General features: G+C 28.7%; 2 protein-coding genes across 6 annotated transcripts in view; one reads left to right on the forward strand and one right to left on the reverse strand.

Annotated features, from left to right (window-relative positions):
• Positions 1-381: 381 nt before the first annotated feature.
• On the forward strand, positions 382-1,691 carry LOC149878956 (uncharacterized). The gene is made up of 2 exons (XM_090071246.1): positions 382-1,032; positions 1,122-1,691. Exons 1-2 carry the CDS (start codon positions 382-384, stop codon positions 1,689-1,691), a joined length of 1,221 nt encoding a protein of 406 aa, XP_089927372.1.
• A 206-nt stretch (positions 1,692-1,897) lies between these two features.
• Positions 1,898-26,178, reverse strand: part of LOC145192822 (TATA-binding protein-associated factor 172-like) — an 82,711-nt gene continuing 58,430 nt past the window's right edge. For 4 of the 5 annotated variants that reach the window (XM_090072202.1, XM_090072204.1, XM_090072203.1 and 1 more), the window contains 14 exons: positions 22,919-22,979; positions 21,005-21,081; positions 19,417-19,568; positions 16,697-16,774; positions 16,534-16,597; positions 13,742-13,949; positions 13,170-13,300; positions 11,117-11,230; positions 10,878-11,026; positions 7,855-8,001; positions 7,527-7,604; positions 7,289-7,418; positions 2,516-2,607; positions 1,898-2,405 (listed from right to left, as the gene is read on the reverse strand). In XM_090072202.1, the coding sequence (XP_089928328.1) occupies positions 2,141-2,405; positions 2,516-2,607; positions 7,289-7,418; positions 7,527-7,604; positions 7,855-8,001; positions 10,878-11,026; positions 11,117-11,230; positions 13,170-13,300; positions 13,742-13,949; positions 16,534-16,597; positions 16,697-16,774; positions 19,417-19,568; positions 21,005-21,081; positions 22,919-22,979 (1,746 nt within the window). In that variant the 3' untranslated portion in view covers positions 1,898-2,140. Of the gene's footprint in view, positions 2,406-2,515; positions 2,608-7,288; positions 7,419-7,526; positions 7,605-7,854; positions 8,002-10,877; positions 11,027-11,116; positions 11,231-13,169; positions 13,301-13,741; positions 13,950-16,533; positions 16,598-16,696; positions 16,775-19,416; positions 19,569-21,004; positions 21,082-22,918; positions 22,980-26,178 lie in introns of those variants that run through there. The other variant, XR_016447016.1, reaches the window with a different exon arrangement.

Here is a 26,178-nt window from a genome sequence, read left to right on the forward strand (position 1 = left end):
AGGTCCATAGCTACTTTGTCAATCAGATTGTAAGTGACAAAAATGAATGACCTGGTAACGTCACGAATCTAATTTAGCAGGGGCGTCGTTAGGGAGGTGCGGGGGTGTGGACCGTACCGGGTGACACCATCAAGGGGTGACACCAAAAAATAATAAAAAATTCAATTTATTTTACCAAAATCTACTAAGATACACCAAAAATCGAAAGAATTCTAAAATCGAATTCTAAAATAGTTCTAAAAATAGCGAATTCTAAAAATCTAACGAAATAAACATTTATTTTAAATTAATTTAAATATTATTTAATTCAAATAAAACACGTGGTTACCTTGAATTTGTACAATTACAGCTCAGCAGCACTTTTAATTTATGGTATTACGGATGGTTTACTCGCTCATCAGTGAGAAATTATACTGTTTTTGCTGCAGACTCTTTATTGCTAATGTAACAGAACAAACATCAAAATTTGTCACTGGGTTTTTTCCTTTAAAGGGAAAAAAAGCTGATGACCTCTGTTTAGACATTTTAAAAAATTTAGAAAGTGATGGACTTGACATAATGATGTGCAGAGCGCAAGGTTATAATAACGCTGCCACAATGTCTAGAATTCATGGAGGTGTTCAAGCCATTCCGGAAAGGAAGAATAAGAAAGCTATTTTTAATGGATGCGTAGACCATTCGCTAAACTTGTATGGTCAACACTCTTTTTCTGAAAATGCTTTATGTGTAACATTTTTTGGAACTCTTGAGAGAATGTATTCCTTCTATGCTGCTTCCACCCATCGATGGGATGTTTTAATTGAACACACTGCAATGTCGGTTAAAAGGCTATCAACAATACGCTGGAGTGCACATCGTACTGCTTTTAAACCGGTGAAAAATAAGTTTGATGAATGTGTGGCGACGATTGAAGCTCTACGTGATCTTCGTGAAAATTTGGAAACAAGAGGTGCTGCACAAGATCTTTTACCTGCCGTCTCTGATTTCACGTTTCTGTGCTACCTTTACTTTTGGGCTGCTGTACTTGAGGAAGTTAACTGACACAGCAGTATCTGCAGACTAAAGGCTTAACTCTTGACAAAGTAGTGACCAAGTTAGAGGCATTAAGGCTTTTTCTGCAGGAGAAGCGCAGTCACTTAGTGGAGCATGCAATTGAAGAGGCACTTTTAAAAGCAGACCAAATTGGAATAACAGCAGAAAGAAGATTAAGGTTTAAGAAGAGAATAACAGGGGAACAACTCAGAGATGCTGGACTCATTATGCAAGAAGAAAACAATAGGGCGATGCTTGAGTGTTTTAATCGTTTTATTTCAGAAATGCAGACCAGATCAACAGCGATCAAGGAAGTAGCAAATATATTTGAGGCTGATCAAACCAAGAGTCTTCTATCAGCAAAAGAAGAAGAGTTGAGGGTGCCAATTCTAAAATTGACCACATTTTATGATGAGCTATCCGAAGTAGAGCTTTTAAAAGAAATACCAAGGCTGAGAAGACACATGACGGGAGCAGATGTTGATATCCACGAAGCTAAAGACTGGTCAATATTAGATATCTTAAAATTCATAGTTGACTGGGATTTCCTTGAATCTCTCCCAAGACTCTCATTAAGTCTACAGTTATTTCTTACGACCTGTGTATCTGTAGCTACATATGAGAGGAGCTTTTCAAAACTAAAACTTATAAAGAACTAGTTGCGATCAACCAAGGGACAGTCAAGACTTTCTGATCTGGTTATATTATCAATTGAAAGTAATATGGTGAAAGATATTGATTTTGATCATGTGATTGATAGAAGAATGGTTATAACGCTTGCTATCGTGACCGCAATACTGTACCATGAATTGTGAAACCAAATAAAAAAATTCTATTTAGATCTACTTGATAATTTTGAGTCACATTTTTATGAAATTAGTTAATCTGGAAAAGAACAGTTACTTAGTACACATTTAAAAAATTCTACTCTTCTAATCGTTTGTTTAAAAATCGTCATAAAACACTTTTTAGAGGTTTCAAGAAATATTTTCAAACTTTTATATTTTAATAGTTATAAATATGTGTTTCTTTTTCTAACGATGCAACACTAAAAAAGCACAAATTTATAAAAATTGTTTTCTACATGCTTTAACGTTGGTTTAAAAGATTATTGCTTTAGTGACATCATAAACTGATTCAGATCATACTCAGTTTCATATTGTTTTTCATCCCACAAGTCGCCCATTTCAGCTAGTATATCATTCATTGAAGCTTTCCTCTCGTTTGTTTTTGAAGATTTTATATCTGCAGAAGAACTTTTTTTGGAGCTAATTGTGAAGAGGTCAAGCAGTTGTGAAGTATCCATCGAATACAAGCTAGAATTGTCTCGAGTTATTACTGTGTTAGCAATATTTAGTTTAAACTTTTGAAGCCTAAATTAAAGTATAAAAAGATTAAATATCATTTTCTTATTACATATAAAAAAATCAAAGACATGTAAAACCTCTTTTCATTTAAATACATCAAATAACAACTTTCTAACCCCATAATCTTTTCTTCAAGAGTACTTCGAGCTATCAGCCGAAAAACATTTACTACTTTTTTTTGGCCAATTCGATGCGCACGATCCATTGCCTAAAATAAAATTTTAAAATTTCTTAAATGTGATATAACTTCTAAGGTATAAAAACACATTAAAGTTAACAGTTAAAAATATAATAGAAAAAATTGCATTAGAGCTGACTTTGATTAATGCGCTTTCACAAAGAATTACTTTTATATCGTTAAACTTTTTTTCTCACTATTTTAACATAAACACTTTACAGATGGTATCCTCACGCATAACTATGCGTCCTCACAGATAATTGATCCTTTTCACTCCTACCTAGGGTTAAATGTTATCAAACTTACGCGTAAACCTACGAATTTCGTGAAAACGCAAATATTATCACGCCAGGAAATTACCTTCGTTTATAAAAAAAAATCAGTAATTCTTGTTAGCACTTTTAATTTTTAAAAAACGACAAAGTATTATCTTGCGTAATAGTTTTTTTTTTTAAAAAATTAACATTAAATTGTTTATCGAATTTACTGTATAACACAGATCGGAACAGACACGAGAGATGAGTGAACTAAGTGACTGCTTGGGCACCCCTTGCATATAGATCCACTTCTTGTCCATAATAATGAGCTCAAAAAAGATTTTTGAATTTAAAAATATTTCAATAAATTTGCAAATTCCAATTTCATTAAAATATTTTGAAATTAATAGATTAGGTAATCTAAGAAGGTATTAAAATGATGGCTAAGTAATATTTCTCAACTGTCTCAATACAGTTTCAACAATAATTTTAATTGTTAAACATTTGCTGTTATTATATTTCTGGTTTCTCAGTTTTGTTATTAATTTAGCATATTATCTATTTGATTTTTTGAGAATTTAACATATTATTCATATCATTTAGCATATTATCCATATAATCCTGCTTAGGCCCCCCAAAAGGCATAGGACGGTACCAATACTGATCACGATTAGCAACCATCTATTCTAAGATATTTTAAACAAATCCTTTTAAGGGGGGTATTATAAAGGCCAAGTGGGAACATTTAAAAGCGTTTTTGAAATCATTTCGTCCGAGCCAAATTTTTTGAGTTTGAACTTTTATGGAAAAATAATTACAAAGTATAAAATTCCATAAAAAATATATTAACAATATCCATTTTTAGAACATCATTTACTATCAAAAATGAACAGATGGCATACATTTATATTATATATTACAAATGGCATATTAGAGACTAGAAGTGAAATGTTTTTTTATACATTTTCATATTCTTTTGCTCAAACAAATATTTTAATTTATTGCATTCTTTATTTTTTTCCAATATCAACTTTTTATTTCTGAAGCATATATTTCTGAAAAAAGTGGAGTTTGGTGGTCTTGGGTGTTACAATGCCTGCTGTTGTAGTCAACAACATAATTAAAAAGTTTTTTTTTTTTTTTTTTAATCAGAATGTACTTGAATAACTCCATTTTTAAAAACCTGAATGTACTTGACCAATCCCAATGAACCTTGAACTTTGAATGCAATGTTTCGGTAACCTGGTCGCTGAAGATTCCGAGTGAGGTATGATGTTTTTCCACGAATGGTGAACAGAATAAAAAAATGGTTAAACGTGGTAAAAAAACAGCATGGAACTTTGTTTTGACTGAGATTGGCAAGAAAATTGGAAAATTGGAAAATTTGAAGTGATAAATTTTTTCTTAAAAGTCTTTCTGTTATTCCAAAACATGAAAAAACAATTTCATTCAAATGTCTGAGATTTTCAATCAAACCGAACTCTTGATAGGCACAATCATTCGGTTTCATTGAAAAATTTAGACATTTCAAAGTAATTATATGGCTGGAAATGAATGTTTCTTGAAAAGATGATTGACAATTCCAAGAAAAAGATAGAGTTCAATTGATGGAACCACATCCAAAATGAGTGCTGAGTCACCCATGTTGATTAATGGTGGATGGACTACATTGTTAAAATCGTTTGAAGACTTTGTATCTAATCCAACAGTAACAAATGCTTCTAAAATTTTTCCTTCATCAAGCCAAAACTTCTGGAAGTTCTACATTCTGATAGATTGTCAGAATGAATATCGCAATAGCAACAAGAATGTTTGCTTAAATGGGATTGAATTCCACAGATGATATTGGCTATTTTGAGATCACATTAAATGCGGAATGAAACGTCATTCGCTTGAATGATATTCATCAATACTCTGACATTTTCATAAGTTTCAGAAACATTTTCAGCAATGGCAACATTGAGCTAACGTATGATATCTGTGTTTTGGGCAGTTGAGCTTGTCAACAGTCTTTTTAATTGAGGATTTCTTATTTCGTCATCATTCTCAAAAGTTAGCTTAATAACTGTTAGGCCATTTTTCAAAAAACGATCCTCTTCCATCAATTCCAAGCTTGACAAAAAGGATTAGAGCTGTAATCTCTGGCCAAAAAAACACTTTGTTGATCCTCAAGGTTTTTTTTTTTCTTTTTTTTTTGAGCTTTTTCTTTTTCATCTAAAATTTGGACAAAAGTGAGTTAAAAGAAATGTCAATTATTTTCCAGCAGCTGCAAATTTTTTTTTAAAAAAGGTTTAACCCTTTAGCGCCCACCAGGGCTTAAAATTTTCAAAAAACTCCAAAAACTTCAAAAAGCAATTGTTTTAGGGCCTAGATTATGAATTAAAAAATAAAATTTTAAAATTTCACTAGCAAACCCAATTTTGTCATTGTAGCATATGTGATACATATAAATTCAGATAGCATTTTGTGTTTCAAAAAGAGGAAACTCTCTTAAATACTTCTAAAACTTACATGTGTTATTAATTTAAAATAAAATAAACAAATAAGCTTTAATATTCGTAAAAAAACAGGAAAAAACTCTCTTTGAAAATACCTTGTCTGACAGCAATCATCCGATTTTTAAAAAGACAATTTTGATGTGTTTTTAAGTCTTGATTATCTAATTATATTAACCTAGCTAAATCAGATCAACAAAAATATGTTGTAAATATGCTACAAAAGGTGTTTTTGAGATCACTGTGTTGACAGGATGGCCATAAAAGGTTTCTGAAGTTATGTAGCAGATCTGCTACACGGGCGCTAAAGGGTTAATAAATCGAGTTTCTGTTGATTTGTTCAGTGTTGAGGTAAGTTATCTCATTCCTGTATTGGATAGTTTAGCGTTCAACTGTACTTTCAACAAGCTTTAGATTGTAAGTGTTGAACTGGTTAACTTGTGTGCAGATACCGGGCCTAAACAAACTAAGTAAGATAAACTAGAAAACGCTTGCTTAAAGCGATCACTTGTGTGTGATCATAACATTTTTTGAAAACAAAGGTTTTTGAATTGTGCAGAGGAGTACTATCACATGGTTTTATGGACGTAAGTGTACTGCTCTTGCTTGACTCAAGAGGAGTGTTCCTCCTAGAGATGCATCCTTTGAGCTAATGATAACAGACACAATTTGCACAGCTTTAACTGAATCTGACTGGACCAAACTTGGGAAATTCTCCTTCTTTTTCAAAGTCACCAGCATCTCTTTTTTTTGTAAGAGATTTTACCAAGAGTTACAAATGGTCTGTGGAACCCTTTCATCAGAAAAGTTTAAGTCACTTTTTATAAAATTTACACATTCTTCAATTGATTAAATAACTTAACTCTCTGTCACTTTTTCTCATGCAAAGAAAACATAAAAGATTTTCTACAAATTTCAAAAACACCTCTAAGTGTTCTCACTTGGTCAATATAATGCCTCCCCTAAAGGAATTTGTTTGGTTCTTTCAGATGATGTTAGCAATTAATATTTACAGAGTATGACCATCATTTATCTTTGAGAAAATTTGATTCAGTACAATTTTCTTTCTTTGTATAACCATGTAAGGTGAAATAATTTTTATTAAGGGTAGGAAAGAGGGGGTGGAAAGGAAGTGGCATTTCACATTAGTGAAATACCCTTTATAAAAACCATTTTACATCCCCTCTTCCCTAGCCAGGGTTCCATCTTATAAACGTCAGCATGGCCAAATGAGATACTACTTCAACTCAATCTCTCAAATTTCATCTAATGGCAAGATTTTTGGTTCCTTTTTTTGAAGCATGAAGATTGAAAAAATAGGATTTAAAAGGATAAAAAATGTTAAGCAATGCCAAAACAAAAGCTAGATATCTCAAAACTGAGAAATCTCAAATTCTCTTGCTTGAGATTTTTTGGTTACATTACATATCACTAAAGTAGCGACTTTAGATTTTTTTTTTGCAACTTGTCCCATTGAGTATTTTTTCTGCCACAATAAAAATATAGCCGGTCGTGTTTCAACTGATAACCTAAGCATCCCCTTTTTGTTGTATTAAAAGTGATATTTTCCAACATTGCAAAGAATTTTAAATTTTAATGACATTTTATCAGCACAAAATTTCATGCCATAGAGTTGTTTGTATATTTGGAAAACAGCCAAGTTCATTTTTACTAAGAAATACTTACATTTTACTGCTTAATTCAAATATAAGAAAACTAATAATTAAAATTTTTCAAACTTTTGTCTTAACTGTACTTTGTTTTAAAGTAGCACAAAACTTTCTTCAGAAAAATCCAATATTGTTTAGATTAACACAATATTACCAACTTAGATCATTAAAATTACATTTAAATAGTTTCTTGTAATAGGAAATTTATCACCAAATTTGCAGAATGAAGTAAAAAAAAATCTTTGAATAGAAAAAAAATAAAAACATTTTTAGATAAAATTTCTAGTACTTGCAAATCTTTCATCGGATTCCAATCATGCTCAACAAATATTACTGTATCAGCACCGGTTAAATTTAATCCCAAACCTCCCACATGAGTAGTTAACAGTAAAACATCAATACTTGGATCATTGTTAAACCTAAAAAAAATAATTGATAAAATTTTAGAGCTTCTGTGCACTAGAATACTAAATTAAATAACAAGTTAAGATTAAAATATGACAACAATAATTAAAATTATATCGCACATTTGCACAATGTTATGCCGTTGATTTGCAGGTACACTCCCATCTAATCGTAAATAAGTTATGGATGGTAAATGCTGCCTGAAGAAGTAAGAGCAATATACAGTTAAAAAAACAAAAACAGTTTACAGGTAAATATGAATGGTTTTTTAAAGAAATCAAAAAAAAGAGTTGAGGCTTACTGCAGTTATAAAAACAAAATTGCAAAAAATGGTAAATCAAATTACCTTTGTTTAACTTATTTAAATAAATCAAGTTTGTGACTTACTTTTACATACTAGATGTTAAGCAAAAAACATAATAATGATAACCTCATAATTGTTTAACTTACTTAAATAAATCATTTTCAACAATATTCAGCATTGACTTTAACTGAAAAAATATCAAAGCTCTGTGTTGCGACACTACTGAATTGAGCATGTCCTCTGAGAGATTCACATTACTTCCGACACCAATTCCACAATCCAAAAGGAGTTGTCTAAAGAAAAACAGTATGATTGTCAAATATTATACTGCAAATATAATGTGCAATAACTACAGATAAAATTTTTAACAACTGCCAAATTAAAAACCACTAAAAATTCTTCAAGCTTGAAGTTTTATAGAGCAACTGAAAAAAACAGTTTACAGAGAAAAACTATTTCATATCTTTTGTGTTGAGGAAATAAAATTGGTTGATGAAAAATATCATAAAAAATAATAGAAAATTTTATTCTTTTTCCAAATCAATTAAACATAAAATAAAATTCTCCAAAAACACTGAAAACTTTTATATTTCTAACAAACTATCTGAAAAATCTTTGTGAGTTTTAAACTCAACCCAAATAAACATTGTTTACAGGATTTACACCATTAATTTTAAAAGTAAGATGTAATATCTTGGAAAAATCCTAAAACAATAACTATTCTGATATCTAATAATAACTAAACTATTCTAATACTTCTTTTTCATCTATATTAGAAACACTTAAAATGATCATTTAGAATTGACAAATACTGTTCACACCATACACACATATTTAGAAAAAAAAAGTTCACACCACACACACGCATGTTTTTAAAAAAAGTATAATTAACCATCATAGATCAAGTATCAAAAATATAAAGATGTTTTACACAATATTTTAAAAAATTTCATCAAAAGATTGGACTGATTTTTCAGAATGAACTACAAAAAAACAAGTGCATCAAAAAGAAAAATTTTCCTCAAATTATTGTTGGCAGGTATTTTTATAGCATCAAACTACAAGTATACTCATTAATTAATATGATGTAATTTTATGATGTCAATGTATTAAACTCTTGAAAACCCACCAAGAATAATCAAGGTCTGTTAAAGAATAAGTTTTTAAAATTTTGAAACTTTATCATTAAATGTGAGACAACTCTAACTTAAATCTAGAAGCAATTCATAACATACCATAAAGCATTCAAATTATAATGGTAAACAGTCTAAAAGAGCCAAAATCCTTGCCCTGTATATATCTTTATTTGTTATACCATCATTATTTTCTATTGACCTAATGAGGCGGCAATAATGAACAAATTTATTTTTACTCATTAATATAACAACCAGGCTTTTAAAGAAACTTTTAAGTAAAAAGAGTTCTTTAACAAGAACCTTTACATTTCCATAAACTGGTATGGAGCATCCCCTTTTTGTTGTATTAAAATTTGCTACAGTACTCTCCAATTTTGACTGAAGGCTTTTGAGCTTGGAAGCAAAACCATAATGTAATGAAGTGAATAATATGCAAAAATGAAATAAGAAATTATTTTCTCTTGTGTTAAATACCACAGTATGAAAGGCAGCCTTTATCCAAGAACTGACAGCTGTAATAATCTTTATTATGTAACGTGCGTGTAATTGATTCGTAGAATAATGTTAACATGCAAATATGTTTAGAATAAATCATTTCTAAAAATAGAAACTGTGTTATATGATATACAGGTGACTAATGCTTTTAATTGTCGTTTTTATGTTTTAGTATCATTTGGGTACATTGTTTTATAAATTGTTTTATAAATTCTTGTTTTATAAATTCTACGAATCAATTACACGCACGTTATTAATTTAATCTATAATACAATACATTTATTAAGTAATGCAAAAAATAAATAGACAATATCTCAAACATTTTATTAAAACGAATATACAACAAAATTTCATAATTATAAGCACTCTTGGAGGTTTTATTTTACATTTTCAATAATACCCCCATCAACTTGCATAACCAATTCACATCAATAAAGAACGTCAGTCAAAGAAACCAATAATTCATCCTGTGATACTTCAAATATCACCTCTAAAATTTCTTTCATTCTCTTAAGCTCATTAATATTTTGGACACTCCTCTTCGATAAACTCTTGATTTAATCACACCCCAGAAATAAAAATCTAAGTGATTAAGATATGGTGATCTAGCAGGCCAATTAAAATCAAATCCACAATCAATGACATGTTCATAGAAGTGCTCCTCCAGCACTTCTCTAGCAGACAAGGAATAGTGAGGAGGTGCACCATCATGCTGAAAGACTGTTGAGGATAATTTACGTTTTTCATGCAATTGTGGCGGAACATGAGTCTCTAGCATGTCTGTATAATTTTCTTCTGTTACAGTATCCTCAAAGAAAAATGGTTGCAAAGAAAATGAGGCTGTAAAACCCATCCAAACACAAATTTTTTCTATATAGAGCATCTTCGGTAATGTTTTAGAAGGTTTTTCATCACCTTAAACAACACAATTGTGTCTGTGAACATGACTGTACACAGACACAATTGTGTTGTTTGAGGTGATGAAAAATCACAAAAACAATTGTGTTGTTTGAGGTGAGACAATGTAAAAATATGCCTCATCACTCCAAAGGATGTTAGATAAGAGATGCTGATTTTCAACAATTTTTTTGAGAAATTGACACATGCAAAATTTTCAGCTGCTGTTATGGCCTATGTTCAATTCAATTTTTAAGGATATTGATGCAAATGATGTTGTAGTAAAGTGTAAACAATTAATTTGCATATTCTAGTTACTCTTGAAATATCAGATGTTGTTGCAACACCACAAGGATCATTACAATGAAGTTCTTTCAGAGCATTGAAAACACTGCTACTTCATTCATCTTTTAGAGATGGACATCCCGATTTTTGAGCATCGTTAACAGACTGTGAAAACTGTGTACAGAACCTGATGATAGGTATAAAAAAAAATGTGTACTCTACATCAAGCAAAATGTAGGCATATTTGATACAATTTGATAAAAAAAAATTGTTAAAACATTTACATAATTGCGTATATGATATTTATTTTGACTTCTGTATCTAAATGAATCTAAAATAACTGATTTAAAACTTACTTCAGTGCCAGGAGTTTTGATGAATGTTGAATATCATTAAGTGATGATTTACTTTCCGCCAAGTAAGAGCAAACTGAATTATATTCAGGGTGAGAGGGTGTCATTACCAGAGATGGGTGATTGCAAACTTTGCGTAAATACTGCAGTGCCTAAAACAATGAAAAATACAATGAATAAAACAACATTCAACAATCATTAACATGATCATAATAATGGAAATAAAATAGAAATTATGTTACTTGAAATATGTGACCAGCTTCTTGCTTTGTTTCAATGCTCTTGCATGAAATATCAACAACTCCATCAATATTTTTCTTTGCTTGAGATTGTGAGAAATCTTCATAAAGTTTCACCTTGAAAATTTTTTGTTAAAGATTCATTAAAAAAATAATAATGATAAAATAAAATATTAGATAAAACACAAATTATTTTGGTTTTGTGGATTTTGACTAATAAAACACTTCTAAAAGAAAAAGGTTTCATGAAAATAACTTAATATGTAAACATAACTTTATTAATAAAAATAATTTAAAATGTTTATTGGCTTTAGTTTTCATGATATAAGCAATCACCTAATGAAATAAGATTTACAAAATGCTAGATGGATGACCAATAGAAAACTGCCACATGTAACAAGATAATGCAATATTATTAAATGTTGCATACAATCTGGATAAAAGTTGGGGACTACACATATGCTGCAAATCAAATGAATAGGAAAAACCCTTTTTGCAGAGTCAACAGTTTAAAGATAATCAACAGCACATGTTGGTCACATATTTATGGTTATTTACTTATGGTACCTCCATTTGTTAAAGGTCTAAGATTGAAAGTTTGTTTTTAGAGTTTTTAAACATTCCATCAGCAATATGTGTACTGAACATATCTTTCTCATCAAGAAAAACTTCTAATTCAAAAAGAACCTGAAAATTTTGTAGTTGAGTCCAGTGATGAAAAATCTCAGGAGGTTTGTAGTAAGGTAATTCCATGTCAATATAGCCAAAAAAAAAAAAAAATATAATTTTGAAAGAAATTATTGCAATAAAGTAGTTCTGAAAATTTGATCCAATTCTAAGTGGTTTATAAGATATTGTTTATTAAAGCTTAACACATTGTAGTCTTGAGCCCCTCCTGCTGCATATATCTACACTTTTATCAATAACTTTATAAATAATTTCTCTGATTAACTGAAAGTTGGTATCTAAGTGGACTTGAGGTTGATGAACTTTTTAAGTTGTTTAAATTGAAAGGGAAGAATTGACAAATAAAGGTATTTTTAGTTTTAGTATTTAAAGTTAAATTTTACTCAGGCCCTTCTAAATAGGATAAAAGTCAATGTTGACTTGATAAACAGACAAAAATACTTTGCAATCATCATTACATCTATCTATCTATCTATCTATCTATATCTATCTATCTATCTATCTATCTATCTATCTATCTATATCTATCTATATCTATCTATATCTATCTATATCTATCTATATCTATCTATCTATCTATCTATCTATCTATATATATATATATATATATATATATATATATATATATATATATATATATATATATATATATATATATATATATATATATATATATATATATATTAAAAAACAACAACAAAAAAAAAAGATACTAAATTACAGAGAAGCTGAAATTCTCGACTTGGTCTGTATACTGTAATTACTGGTCTGTATTACAGAGAAAATTTAGATTCTGTAAGATTTAGTTTTTACAGGGTTTTATTTACAGCTCTGTAAAAAAGAGTCTGTAAATACAACTTTGTATTTACAAAATCCTGTAAATGTTTTTAGGATTGATGCCTGGTCTCCTTACATTTGGATGGCTAAAGACGCTGTACGCTCTTAAGATTGAACTGCTGCATGAAAACAAAAATTCTTCAGCTGACTGATCATGAACTTTAAGCCATTCAATACTTCAACAAAGTTGGGGTTGAAGTTTACATTCAAACATTTTTTGAAAAATATCAGTGGATGTACTCAGCAATCACATAAAATTGATCAACAGACTTTATGATGAGAAGCCACAGAAAAACTTTATGATGAGAAATTGTTATACTTAAATTCAGAATGTAAAATTTATTAAGAAATAGCGCATTTCATTTCTGAAACTTAAAAAAATTAAAATTTTTCAGAACAGCGTAATCAAGTATTATACACTAAACAAAACAATTATATAAATAAAAATAACTTTATCATATGCCTATTTTAACTATAATGCAGTAGAATATTACATGGATATATTAAGAGATAAGTTAATATTACTAATAACCTGAAGTGGGCTGAGCTCACAATAATAATCTTGAATAATCTTTGGTGGTAAATCTTGTAAAACATCTTCTTTAAGTCTTCTTAGTAAAAAAGGGAGGGTTTGTTTATGCAAAGCTTCCATAGCCAACGCTCCTGTAAAAAATTTTGTAAAAAAATAATAATGATAAATAATTTTTCTAAATAACTTCTAAAAAGAAACTTTCACATAAAACTAATAGGGAACTTATATTAAAACTTTACCTTTCACATAAAATAGATTAAAGATTCACAGACAAAAAAAGCATCAAGCAAATGTTGTTACAAAATAAAACAAGAAATAACTTAATAACTAACATTTTTTTTTTTTTGCATGATAACAAGCATAAAACATGACTATATACATATAAGAACAAAACATGCTTATGTAAACACATGTATATGCAAATACAGTGGTTATACATAATAGCTGTTTAACTCAGGTGGGCAACTGAAATTTTTTTAGGGTAACAGAGTTTTGGCTTGAAGAGGGAAAACAGTACCAAAAAAAGGAAAAAATTTTATTAGGATTTTATTAAGATTAAAAAGTTAATTAACCTGCTTCTTGTTCTTTGGATGATGATTTCACATCTTTACTTTGTAATATAGGTTTGCCAAATTTTGCTGTAAAGTACTTTTCTGTTCCAAGAAATCCAGGCATCAGAAAATCAAAAAGTGACCACAGTTCAAGAACATTATTTTGAATTGGTGTTCCACTAAGTATAAGACGATGATTGGCTTTTAACATTTTGATCTTCTTCGAAAGCTATTATAGAGAAAAGATAAAAATGTTTCTGAGTAACACAGGATTTCAAATACATAACTATCTGAGTGTATTTTAATAATGGAAAAAAAAATTTTTTTTAAATTAATAATATTAACAATGACTATATAGGCAAAAACATAAAACACAATTCCAAAAGTAAGAAACAGTCTGAAATTTGGTTCAAGGGGAACTTAAAGTGGTCACAAACAAAAAACTAATATTCACTCATATATTATACTAATAACACTGGTCAACCCTCTGAGATAAAATCACGTGTTCTTCATTAAATCTGAACTACTGATTCCAAAACTGAAATCAGAATATTCTTATCATGTCTGAGAAAAAAGTTATAAAGATTCCAAAAAAATAAAAAATAACACCAATTGAGCACTGTTTATTCATAAGTCCAATGTAACATGTACATTAAAAACACAAGTAGACATGAAACACAGGTATAACATCAACTAGACATTCAAATTGTCCTTATTGAGGTCTAGGAAAATAAAAGTGCTTTATGGCTTTAGATTTTCTTTTGTAGCTGCATCAAACAAAAATCTCCCATCAAAATAGGGTTGAATTAGCTGTAATGGTTTCCATGACTGAGATGTCTTGATGGAATCTTTCCCTTATTCATTACTTACTGCACCTTGGTTTGGAAAGAAAAAACTCAGATATGAATACAATTTCTTACAAAAGCTCATTATCAACATTTAGGTCAATGGTTTCCATTAAAATTTTCAATGACAGAAACAAATGCATTCCTCCAGTTCCTTAATAGTCTGGCAAAAAGTGCTATTGTGCTATACTTTGTGGATTTAAAAGCAAATAAACTACCAGTTTTGTGTCTTTTAAAACAGCTCAAAATATCTCTTTAAGAAATTCTTGAAACAGACCACTAACATCTTAAGAAAGCTCATGAAACAGACCACTAACATCTGTTTAGAAACATCTATTGTTTTCCTGGGCAAAAAATGTGGACAGTGTTGCTTGTCTTGTTCTGAAACAACTCACATTAGTTCCAGGCAGCAAAAGACTGCTTAAGGCTGGACCCAAAAACCTCTGCCTTTTTATTTGATAGTGCTAAAGCGCACTCACATCTACTAGATTGCAGAAGAATCAACCTGACTCCTTTTGTTACATTTTGTCTCTAATTTTAAATACAAAAAAAGAAATAACAGAAAACCTGTTACAGACTTCATTAAAAAAGTCTATTAGGGGAATTTTAGAATTAAAATTAGAGATCAAGACAAGTCATGGGCTCTTCATGCTGTTTTTAAAACCTTTATTAAACAAAAAATCTGAAGTCTTTAGAATACTAAAATCTTCCATCAGTAATTCTACCTGTACCTCACAGTGTGTTCAAGAAATTACCTATTTTCCTGTTGAATCATCAGAAAAAGAGACAGCTCATAGCACAACAGTACCCTACAGCCATTCCACAACTCTTAAAGAGAAGTATAACCTATTAAAGATGTTCTACAGCATATGAACTACAATGACCATCAGCGAGTAATGTGAAGATGCTAGGACTACAAGCTGGCTTTACCAAATATCCTTGTTTCCATTGATTTGCCCTACTTATGTTATCTTAGTAACAAAGCTTAAAAAAGATTGCCTGGTACAAACTGAATTGAATAAAAGTAGAAGACCAGAGCATTAAAACTGTGGCAAATGCCACATGATATAATCATATTCCCACCTTTTCACATTTAGATAGGGTTGATGATACTGTTTGTGAAAACATTAGATAAAGAGGGTGATTCTTTTCAGTTTTTTGTAAAAAGTTTCCATGTTAGCAATAAGAAGTTAAAAGCTGGTATTTTTTATGGACCCCACATTTAACAGTCATAAAAAAGATGCCAACTTCTGTCTATCAATAAACCAGCTGGAGTTCATTAAAAGATATTGTAAAAAACTTTCTGATCAACCAGAAAGCTGATGACTATGAAGAACTTGTGAGAAACATGTGAAAAAAGAAATTTCAAAAGTATAGTTCCTCCACAATCATTTAAATTGTTTTACAGAAAATCTGGGTAATAGTGATAAATTAGGTGAAAAATTTAACTACAATATCAAAGTAAAAGAGGAACAATACCAATAAAGATGGCATATCAAAATTTTGTCTTCTGTTTAAGTTTAAAGCACCACACACCTGACTCCCAACATTCAAGAAAAGTCTTAAATACAGTTTTTACCATAAATTTTTACTTTTATTATACTTCTTTTTAACTTTTCTTTACTATATATTTTTTATCCTATTACATAAAATAAATTGACATATCTGAGAAGTCTTTCACCTGTGTTAGTAGTAGTTTTTTTGACATAATTCTATTGCCAAAAGAAGAGTATTCTATAGAATTAAAACTAGAGCTAATAGTAAAAAAGTAGTTGTGATTTTCAGATTCAGCATCCTTAAATTACTAAGAAACAGTTTTAACATTCTTAGCACAAAGACAAAAAAAAAACAAACTATATGTAGACCCGCCACACTGATAATACCTATAAATCAAAAGTATTTAAGGTAAAAAAAAAAAAAAAAAAAAAAAAAGCTGATCTAGGATAAAAAAACTAAAACTTAGGTTACCATGGTTTTACTGTTTTTAATAATGTGTCCTTCATCCAGTATACAATAATTCCAATGCTGAGCACTATGAAAGGAGTCAAAGTTAAGGGAATAAAATGTGAACTAATTCAAATAACTTTTCCTCAGGAAAACCAATGATCTGAATAAAGTGTTGTTTACTTACATAAAAAAATCAGCATCATTTCTGATAATGTCATATGATGCTATAACTAAATTGTAATTTTTCAAGTTAGCTTGTAATCTAAAAAACATGAATTATTAGAAATAAATTGTGATTATCTAATTTGATTACAAATTCATTTATGCAAAATTTACTAGAAAAAACTTAAATTTTTAATTTTGTTATTCTGCATTAAAAATTATTTCCTATCGCACTTTTATTTTAGTACATTTATTTCTTTTGTATCATTTTGCTATAAAGTACTAATTATTTGCATTGTACAAACTTTAAACCAAAACATCCACTAGTAAAACTTATTTTCTATCATAGCAATTTCTTTATGGCAAAATGGTATCAAACACATTTCCTTAAGTTTTGCAATTAAACACTTTAACAATTCTTCAACTGATGGCCTTTAAGTAAAGTTCTAATGATTAGGTATAACTTGTCAACTTATGTAAATGCATACTAATCAAGCCATGTATTCTATTGCATCCACTGTTTTATTGCATTTTTTTATTTAAAAAAATGTTATACTACATTTTTAAACTAAAAAAATTTTAAGTAATAATAGTTTTGGAAAAGAGCAAGATAACCAGGAATAAATTTATATTGGTACCAAAAAATTATTCTTTATTAAAATAACTTTTAAACATTAAATTTCAACTCTATTTGTGACTCTTTTGTATGATGATTAAAATTACTTCATGTATTTTTTCAGAGAACATCATTGCATTTAAACTCTCTATATAAGTAAAATAACTGTATACAAGTATCCTCTTTTTCTTTTGATTTATAAAAAATATTGAAGATGTGAAAACCTTTTAGACCCATTCAGCTTAAAGTATGTTAAAATACAAAAGGTAATAACTAAATAAATTTTTAAAAATACAAAAGGTAACTAGATAAATTTTTAAAAATACGTAAGGTAACTAGATAAATTTTTAAAAATACGTAAGATAACTAGATAAATTTTTAAAAATACAAAAGGTAATTACTAAATAAAATCTTTCTCATGTTTTGTCATCAAAAACATCAACTTTAAATGTTTTATGTATTTTTTTTATACCTATTTTTAAAAATATTTTATGTATTACTTCATACTTACAGTCCCTGATAAAATTATTAGCTCACCTTATTAATTTTGGTTATTTTTGAGGATTTAATGTTTTTGGTGCCATTTAAATCTGATTGCAATATTGTTACTAGTTGATTTATATTTTTTTGTTTATAACTTAACACATTGAAGTTTTTAGAAATATAAAATTATATAAAGGGTGGTTACAATTTCAGGGGAATAAGTGGTACCTGTTTAATTCATAAAATTCATTTTTGTCATCCATACTGATTTTATGTTTTTTTAACCATTGTTATTTAATTACATAAGATTTGTATTATAATATATTTTGGAACAATTTTTAGGCAATTATTTCAATACTTTATTATGTACTTTTTTATAAAAACCAATTTTTATTTCTTAAAATAGTTTCAGTAAAAATAAATTGTTTAAAAGCTCTAAATTACTAAATGGGAAAAAAAGAAGACAATATCTTTTCAATTCAATATCTTTTGACCAACAAGCATTCCTCTATAAGTGAAATATCAAGAAAATGTTATATATCAAGACACGCTGTAAAACCAATCTAAGACAAATTGAAAAATGGCCTCCCATTATGTGTTTGGAGACAAGGCAAATGTGGTCAAAAAAAGAAAATAACAACCAGTAATGAGAGAATGCTAGTAAAAATAGTAAAAGAAAATAGATTTGCAACATGTTCTGTAATAACCAGCAAGTTAAATGAGGTGGGAACAAATGTAGCAACAATCACTGTTTGACGAAGTTTGCATGGATTGGGCATTAGAAGTAGAAGGCCAGCACAAATGCCAAAATTAACCAAAGCAAAGAGAAAAAAATGCCTGGATTGGGCAAAGAAGTATCGTAGTTTTGCTGTTGATGACTGGAAATTGGTAAGTCATTATAATACAATGATTAGAAGTTTTTTTCTTAATATTTAAGTCTTAATATTCTGTGATGATTTTTATTCTATTTTCTTCAGGAATGCTTCAGCGATGAGTCTACCATAGAAATAATGACTCAAAAGGCTCAATATGTCAAAAGGTCTGTCAATGAAAAATTCGATGAAGATTGTATAATCCAAACAATTAAACATCCTTCTGAAGCCATGTTTTGGTCGGTTATCAGCGGGAAAGGCCATGGTTGACTATTCATTTTAGATGGAATATTAAAACAGGATCAATACAAAAAAGTTATTGAAACTTGTCTTTTACCTCAATTGGAGGAGTGGTTTTCAAATAAGCAAAAAAAAAAATTGTCTCTATAGTATGCCAAATCGCTTTCGTGCAGTGATTAAAAATAAAGGAGGATCAACTAAATATTGAGAATTTCTCTTAATAAACATATTCTTATCAAAATTTTGTGTATTTTTTGTTAGAAACAAATTATATTTTATATAAATAAAAAATTTGTTTTTGTATTTTTGAAGAAAAAATCAAATTTTATTACTAGAATGAGAAAAATTACAAAAATAGCAACATGGGCTAATAATTTGATCAGGGACTGTATATTTTCAAATGTTTTATGTATTACTTCATACCATTTGATTCTGATTATACACCAAAAATTAAATACTTAAAATTAAGAACTTTTTAAAGATAAGATAAAAAATTATTTAACAAAAATTTTAGTTCCATATTTTACTAACCTTTGTCTCTCACAGGGTGTTCCTGTGTAATTTATAGGATTTAGATGCTCTTTCTGACAAAACTTTTCTACTTCATAACACCAGTGTTCTGTTAATGTTGGTGGACATATAACTAAAGAGGGAAGCGGCTTGAAATCTTCTTTTAAAGATGCCTTAAAAAAATATTTAAATTTTCTACTTAAACAAAAATTTTAATAGTTTTTGTAAACATCTGAAGAAAAATTACTTACATTGAAGAACTGATTTAAAAGGATTTCTCACAGAATGAAAATTTGTTAAAAAGAATATTTTTTTCAGATATTAAAAACATATTTTTGCAGCAATATGTTGTTATAGAGGACTTCATTACAATGTTTAAATTGATGTGAAAACTACTCTCTCAATCATTGACAAAGTTTGATGGGTGTTTATTTTTGCTCAATAACAATAACTCAATCACAGATCAAGAAACCTGTGAAAAATTATTTTTGCTCAACAACAATAACTCAATCACAGTAAAATCAAGAAACCTGTGAAGAATTATTTTAGAATTGAGATCATGTTTAAGATAAACTGATTACAAGTAGATGATGATTGATGGTGATTTATCTACTGCTGGGAAAGGTATATAAAATATTTCCCTTATTGATGTGATAATAGACTGAAACCTGAGCATTAGAAAAGAAAGAAATGGACCATCAGATATCACTTAAAATTTAGAGAAAACAGCATAAACGTAAGTTAGTTATAAATAGAATTGCATTCATACTATTCCATTTTAACCTGGATTTGATTAAATATGTAAAAGCCATAGATAAAAAAGGGATAAACTTGAAAACATTCATAGGAATTTAGCAACAAAAATGTGAAAGCCAATATTTCTGATAGCATTTAACAAAACATATCAATATTTTTCATAATAGAAAACCAAACAAAAGAAAATTTTTGTGAAATAATTCTTCTTTACTGAAATATTGTCATTTTCATCATCACTTGGTTGTATTGGTTCTATATCAAGTTCTTAAATCCAGGCTAAATTTTAAAAATCTGATTTTAAATCTAGCATATTCAAAACCAGTAGAGAAGACTCTAGACTCAGCAAGAAAAAGCTCAAAAATTCAACTAATCCTTTCTAATTTAAATGTAAGCAGAAAACCCAATAATTTTTTTGGCTAATATTCTTTTGAGTATTAGCCAAAGAAATTATTGGGTCTTATAATTTGTTAAGAATTTTTAGATTATGTATTTTAACTAGATATCTAGTTAGTTTAAAGAACTAAATTTTTTCTCTAAATATTTATTTTATATATACAAAATTTGTCATTTGTTAAATTAAGACTTTCTTAAAGCATAGGACTTTGTTAGGTCACACCATGATAATTTATCATTTTTCTGTAATTACTTTTATTTTTACTATTTTATCTTATAAATTGTATAACTAGTTGGTTTTTCTTTTAACAAACTAAAACACTCAATTAAAAAAAATTAGACCGTTAAGAGACTTTTCTCTAAATAATTCCACACAAGCTGTTTGTAAAATTTTAAGATAATACTAAGCTTAAGAGAGGTTTTGAATATTACATTTAAAAAACAAAAGCATTAAATTTACCTTATATTTTTTCAATGAATCAAAGTGATCAGCTGCCATTATACAAATTGATTGAAGAGTTTTGCCTAAACCCATATCTATTTTGGCATAAAAGGAAAAATCAGTGCATAAATATTTAAAATAAAAAAACAAATGTATTTTACTTTTAGACATACAATGCCCTCCAAAACTAAGATGACTCCAAAAACTTTTTAAATAATTGTAAAGAAACAAAAACCTTTAAAATAATTGCAAAACAGTTTTAACATAAAAACCTTTATTATATATATACTATTTGCTACATGTGGAATATATTCTTGCTTTGTTCTCACTTGTATGACTCTTTTAACTGTTTTTTGCATGAATACTAAACAGTGTAAAAATAACAACATTTCAATAAATGTTGTTATTCTGTGCAAAAGTTTAGAAACAGTATCATACTCTGCAATTAAATCAAGTTCTTATGAACAAAAGAATAGTTAAAGGCCAAATTATTTGTAAAATTTGATCATTAAATTACTTGGAGATGTTTTAAAAGCAGTGAATGATAACTAATTGTCAAAATAATTTTGAAGTTTTATAGCTTACCTATTTTTCTATTTTCTAAAGCATGAAAAAGGCTAAGGAAGTTTCAAATGAAATAAAGAAATCATTTATGAGCTGTGGAAAAAAGTGTCTAACAGAAAGATTTCCAAGAAGTATAAAATGTCAAAAATGGTTATAAGTTGATTAGCTAATAAAATAGAATCAAAGAAACTGTTAAAACTGAGCTTTTAAGTGGACAACACAAGAAAAGTACTCTTCATAATGATTAAAAAATTACTAGGTACATGAAAAAGAGCATTAGCTGATACCAGAGACACAATTGCAAATTAGAACTTGATATCTAATACTGCATGACAACTATTGCATGGTTGTATAGTTATAAGGGCAGAGAACCAAAAAACACATTTAGAGTTTTCAAAGGCTTTCAGAATTTGGATGTTAGAACGTAGAAACAAACATTATGGTTAGATGAGTCATAGTTTAGCCTGAAAGGCTTAGATGGTAAATAAAATGTGAAAAGACCCTTTGGCAAACAACTAAAATAAGTGTATACTAATGGAACCTTGAAACATGGGGGTGGCAAAAGATTGATTGTTTGAGAGTGTTTTTTAGGATTTTCTGGATTGGAACCACTCTATCACATAGAAAGTATAATAGAAAAATAGAATCAAATGTTGCCTTTTGTAGATGAAAATATGCCTCTATGGTGGATCTTCCAATAGGACAATGATACCAAACACATAAAAATTCATCAAATCATGATTTTATACAAATAAAATCACCATAATGCAAAGGGCTACACAACCTCACGAACTAAATCCTAATGAAAATTTATAAATATATATATAAAATAAACTTAATGATAAAGAATGATCTGCATAGTAGGTTTAGAAATGCTGAAGAATTGTATCAGAAACTTCAAATGCTTGGTCACAAATAAAACAAGTTCAAATTGACAATCATAGGGTGTAGGCTGTGATGTAACATCATGATGAGACATCTATGGATGTACTGAGATTGTTAAGAGCAGGATATGCTATCATCATTTACTGATTTGACTTTGATAATATACTTTTAAAAGGTTCTCTAGTTTTGGAGTTGAAAACAATAGTATAATTTTTGTATCTATTTTGCTAAGAAGAGATATATGAATGGAATTTTTTCTGTATTGAGATCAAAATAATCATACTGTACTACATTTTTATAAACTTTAACATGTGTTCAATTAGTTTTGTTGTAAAGTGTATATACATAAACAGTTTTAGTAATGAAGTTTACCTTTAACAATATTCTTATACACATTTATTACTGATTATAGAAATCAAATTAGTAATAAAATTGAAAAAAAAAAACACTTAAAAACATGATTTATAAAAGGTAATAACATACCATCACAAAGGATTCCATGCAAATTATATTTTTTCAAAAATGCTAACCAGTTGACACCATCCTTTAAAGCAAAAAAATTTAAAATGAGGTATCAAATTAAATTTATATTCATAAATGGTTCTGCAGTAGAAATGTATACATTTAAAACTGCAACATTTATGTATACATTTAAAAATGTATTTATATGTTTTTACATAAGATTCTGATTTTTTCTTAATAGTTTATTTGATATGTTTAAAGTACTGACATTGATGAGGAATGTTTATAAAAGAAATATAAATTCATGTAAATGTAACATGAATGTTAGAGAGTAGAACAAAAGAACTATAACAACAATTTAATTTTTGACTAATATTTATGATTAAAATTTCAGAAATGATAACAGAATTTTCTAATTGTGCTTTAAAAGAAAATGCTTGCAGTAGCATTATTTTAAACATACTTTTTAAGCCATTTAGTTTATGAATGTAAAAGTTTGTTAACCCTTAATGAACCCAGGTATCAGATCTAATACCCAAATTTTAAACCACAGTATTTTTTAAATGGAAGCTTACTTTTTTCTGAAAACACCAATTGTTACAAATGTGAGAAGTGAATTTTCGATTCCATACAATTAGTACTTTTCATCAGGGTAGATTTTTCAGTTTATAAGCATTTGAAAATGGCATTTGCAAGTAGTGGTTCACATGGTGTTTACTAAGTGCTGTTTTTACTTCTATTTCACATTGGTTTTATAAATTTTTGTGCTGTTTTTTATTTATTTATTTTTTTAAATCAAGGTACAGGAAAGCTTTACTAACCATTTCATGTTTTTTTTTTTTTAATATGCATAACATGTGCTATTTGCATTTGTATCAAATTTGTAACAAGTTTGTATCAAATTTGATACAATGGCTGTTTAAATATGAAACCTTTTTCAAAAAAGCTCAAATTTTTATTTTTAATCATTTAAACAAATATAGAAAAAAGTTTTCTTTTATATTTGTTTAGATGAATAGAAATAAAAAAAAAATAACTCTGATGTTTTAAACTATGTATTTGATGGAGAAAGTAATTTTGGGTAGAGTTTAGAAAGTGACAATGAGTTTGATTTGATAAATGATGCAGCTAATACTAATATTGAAGAAGTAACTGAGAATGAATATGATTCAACAAGTGATGATGATCCATTAGCATCAAGACCAGTTGAGAATGCTAATGAGAAACCTATTAACAAAAATAATACCGCATCAACTACCTACAAATGGAGAAGTAAGAACTTTGATGACGTAACCTTCAAGGAGCCTGAAATGAAACCAACACCAGATGTGGAAAAATCATCCTTTCAATATTTTAAATTGTTTGTTAGTGATGAGATGTTGAACAACACCACAGAGTGAACAAATATTTATATTTTGCAATCAAAAGGTGCAGAAAAAAGCATACTTAGAAAGGATATTGAGAATTTCTCAGGATGTGTTTGGTAAGGCTCCCAAGTCAAAGATCATATTGGGAAAGTCAAAAAATATTGACCTATGATGGGGTTTCTTCAGTTATGGGAAGGAACAAATTTGAAACTATTCTTCGGAATATTCATTTTGTAAACAATTTAAGAATAGCCAAGGAAGAAAAAGCAAATGACCACATGGAAGTTATGAGCATGGATAACAGAGCTCTGCCAAAACTTTCTGAGAGTTTCACCAGAAGAGTTTCATGCTGCTGATGAGATAATGGTTCCTTTTAAAACGAAGTCCCTGCTGCATCAGTACTTGCCAAAAAAGCCACATAAGTGGCGCTTCAAGCTTTGGGGTCGAAGTGGCATTTCAGGCTTTTTGTATGACTAATATTTATCAATCGAAGTTATAAGCAATTCTGATATAAGTTTTGGTATCAGTGCAGATGTAGTAGTCAATTTAAATAGTCAATTTTTGACTTTTTAATGCCTGACAAACACAACTTCAAAGTCTTCGCTGCCAACTATTTTACAAACTTGCCCTTGATAGTTGAATTAAGGAAGTGTAACATTTATTTTGTAGGAACAATTAGAGGTTCATGAATGAAGAAGTGTTTGTTGCTGAATGAAAAGGGTTTGAAAAAGCAAGGCAGAGGAGCCTTTGATTTTTAAGTTGATATAGCTTCAAATGTGGTTGCAGTTCGCTGGTATGATAACAAATCAGTTAATTTAGTATCTTCACATGTAAGCATTGAACCACTTCACACTGTTTGCAGATATGATCGTTCATTGAAGCAAAAGATAAATATAAAGCAGCTCAAAATTGTCCATGTATATAATCAATATATGGGTGGCACAGACAAGTCAAATATGATGTGTGCATTGTAAAAGCCAAGATTGAAAACACAGAGATGGTACACCTATATTTGGTTTCATACAATTCAAATTGCTGTTGTAAATGCATGGTTTCTGTACTAGAGTGACTTGAAGATTTTTAGACCTGATGGCTAGTTCATGTAATTTAAATGCTTTCTTGCAGAAGTTGCTAAGAATCTGATCAAATTTACTTGTGAAAGATAATCCTTAGATTGTATCCTGCAACCACCAAAAAAGGCAGCTTGAGTTAAAGGAAATCCTTCAAATGATATAAGAAAGGATGGGTTTGACCATATACCATGCTACAATGAAAAGCAACAGAGGTGTCTATCACATATAAGTTTTAAGAAATGCAATACATGGCTTTGCCTTAACAAAGAAAGAAACTGTTTTGAAGTTTTTCATTCATAAGTATTTTTAAATATTTCTGCTACTATCTTTACATAAAAGTAATTGTTTTTTAACAAATAGTTTAACTTTTTTGCATAAATTCCCTGGCCCTTTAATTTGAGTATCAATAATCATTTAAAATCTGCTTCAACTTATCAATTTAAATAGGCTAGAACATTTAAGATAAAGTCACAAAAATTAAAATTGTGTAAAATATTTGTACAATTTTGACCATTGTATAAGTTTTGACACAATTCAAAAAAGTGTTTTGTTGTTATTATCATTTTTTTTTGACAAAAAAAATTTTTTCCCAATTTTCTAATGCAAATAGGATTACTTGTACCAAAAAGTTTTTGAGCATTTTATGCTGCTTTAGGCATTTAAGGATTAAAATTTATTGGTTACAGGATGTAGGAAAGACTAAAAATATTATTTGAGCCTTCTTAAACTTACTTAAATCCCCTTAAAATTGATAAATTATTTTAATTTATTCATAATATCATAGATGAATAACAGCAGAAAAAGGTTTGCATAAAAAACTAAAGATACTAAAAAACATATA

The sequence above is a fragment of the Hydra viridissima genome, unplaced genomic scaffold (assembly GCF_058129835.1).
Source record: "Hydra viridissima isolate aposymbiotic clone 2 unplaced genomic scaffold, HvirCarnegie_v1 scaffold_14, whole genome shotgun sequence".
Lineage (NCBI taxonomy): Eukaryota > Metazoa > Cnidaria > Hydrozoa > Anthoathecata > Hydridae > Hydra > Hydra viridissima.

Excerpts from the sequence above, each read along its gene's own strand:
- LOC149878956 (XM_090071246.1), top strand. The coding sequence starts at position 382 with ATGGTTTACTCGCTCATCAGTGAGAAATTATACTGTTTTTGCTGCAGA. Across the intron at positions 1,033-1,121 it reads GGGCTGCTGTACTTGAGGAA|GAGAAGCGCAGTCACTTAGT; the intron begins GTTAACTGACAC and ends CTTTTTCTGCAG.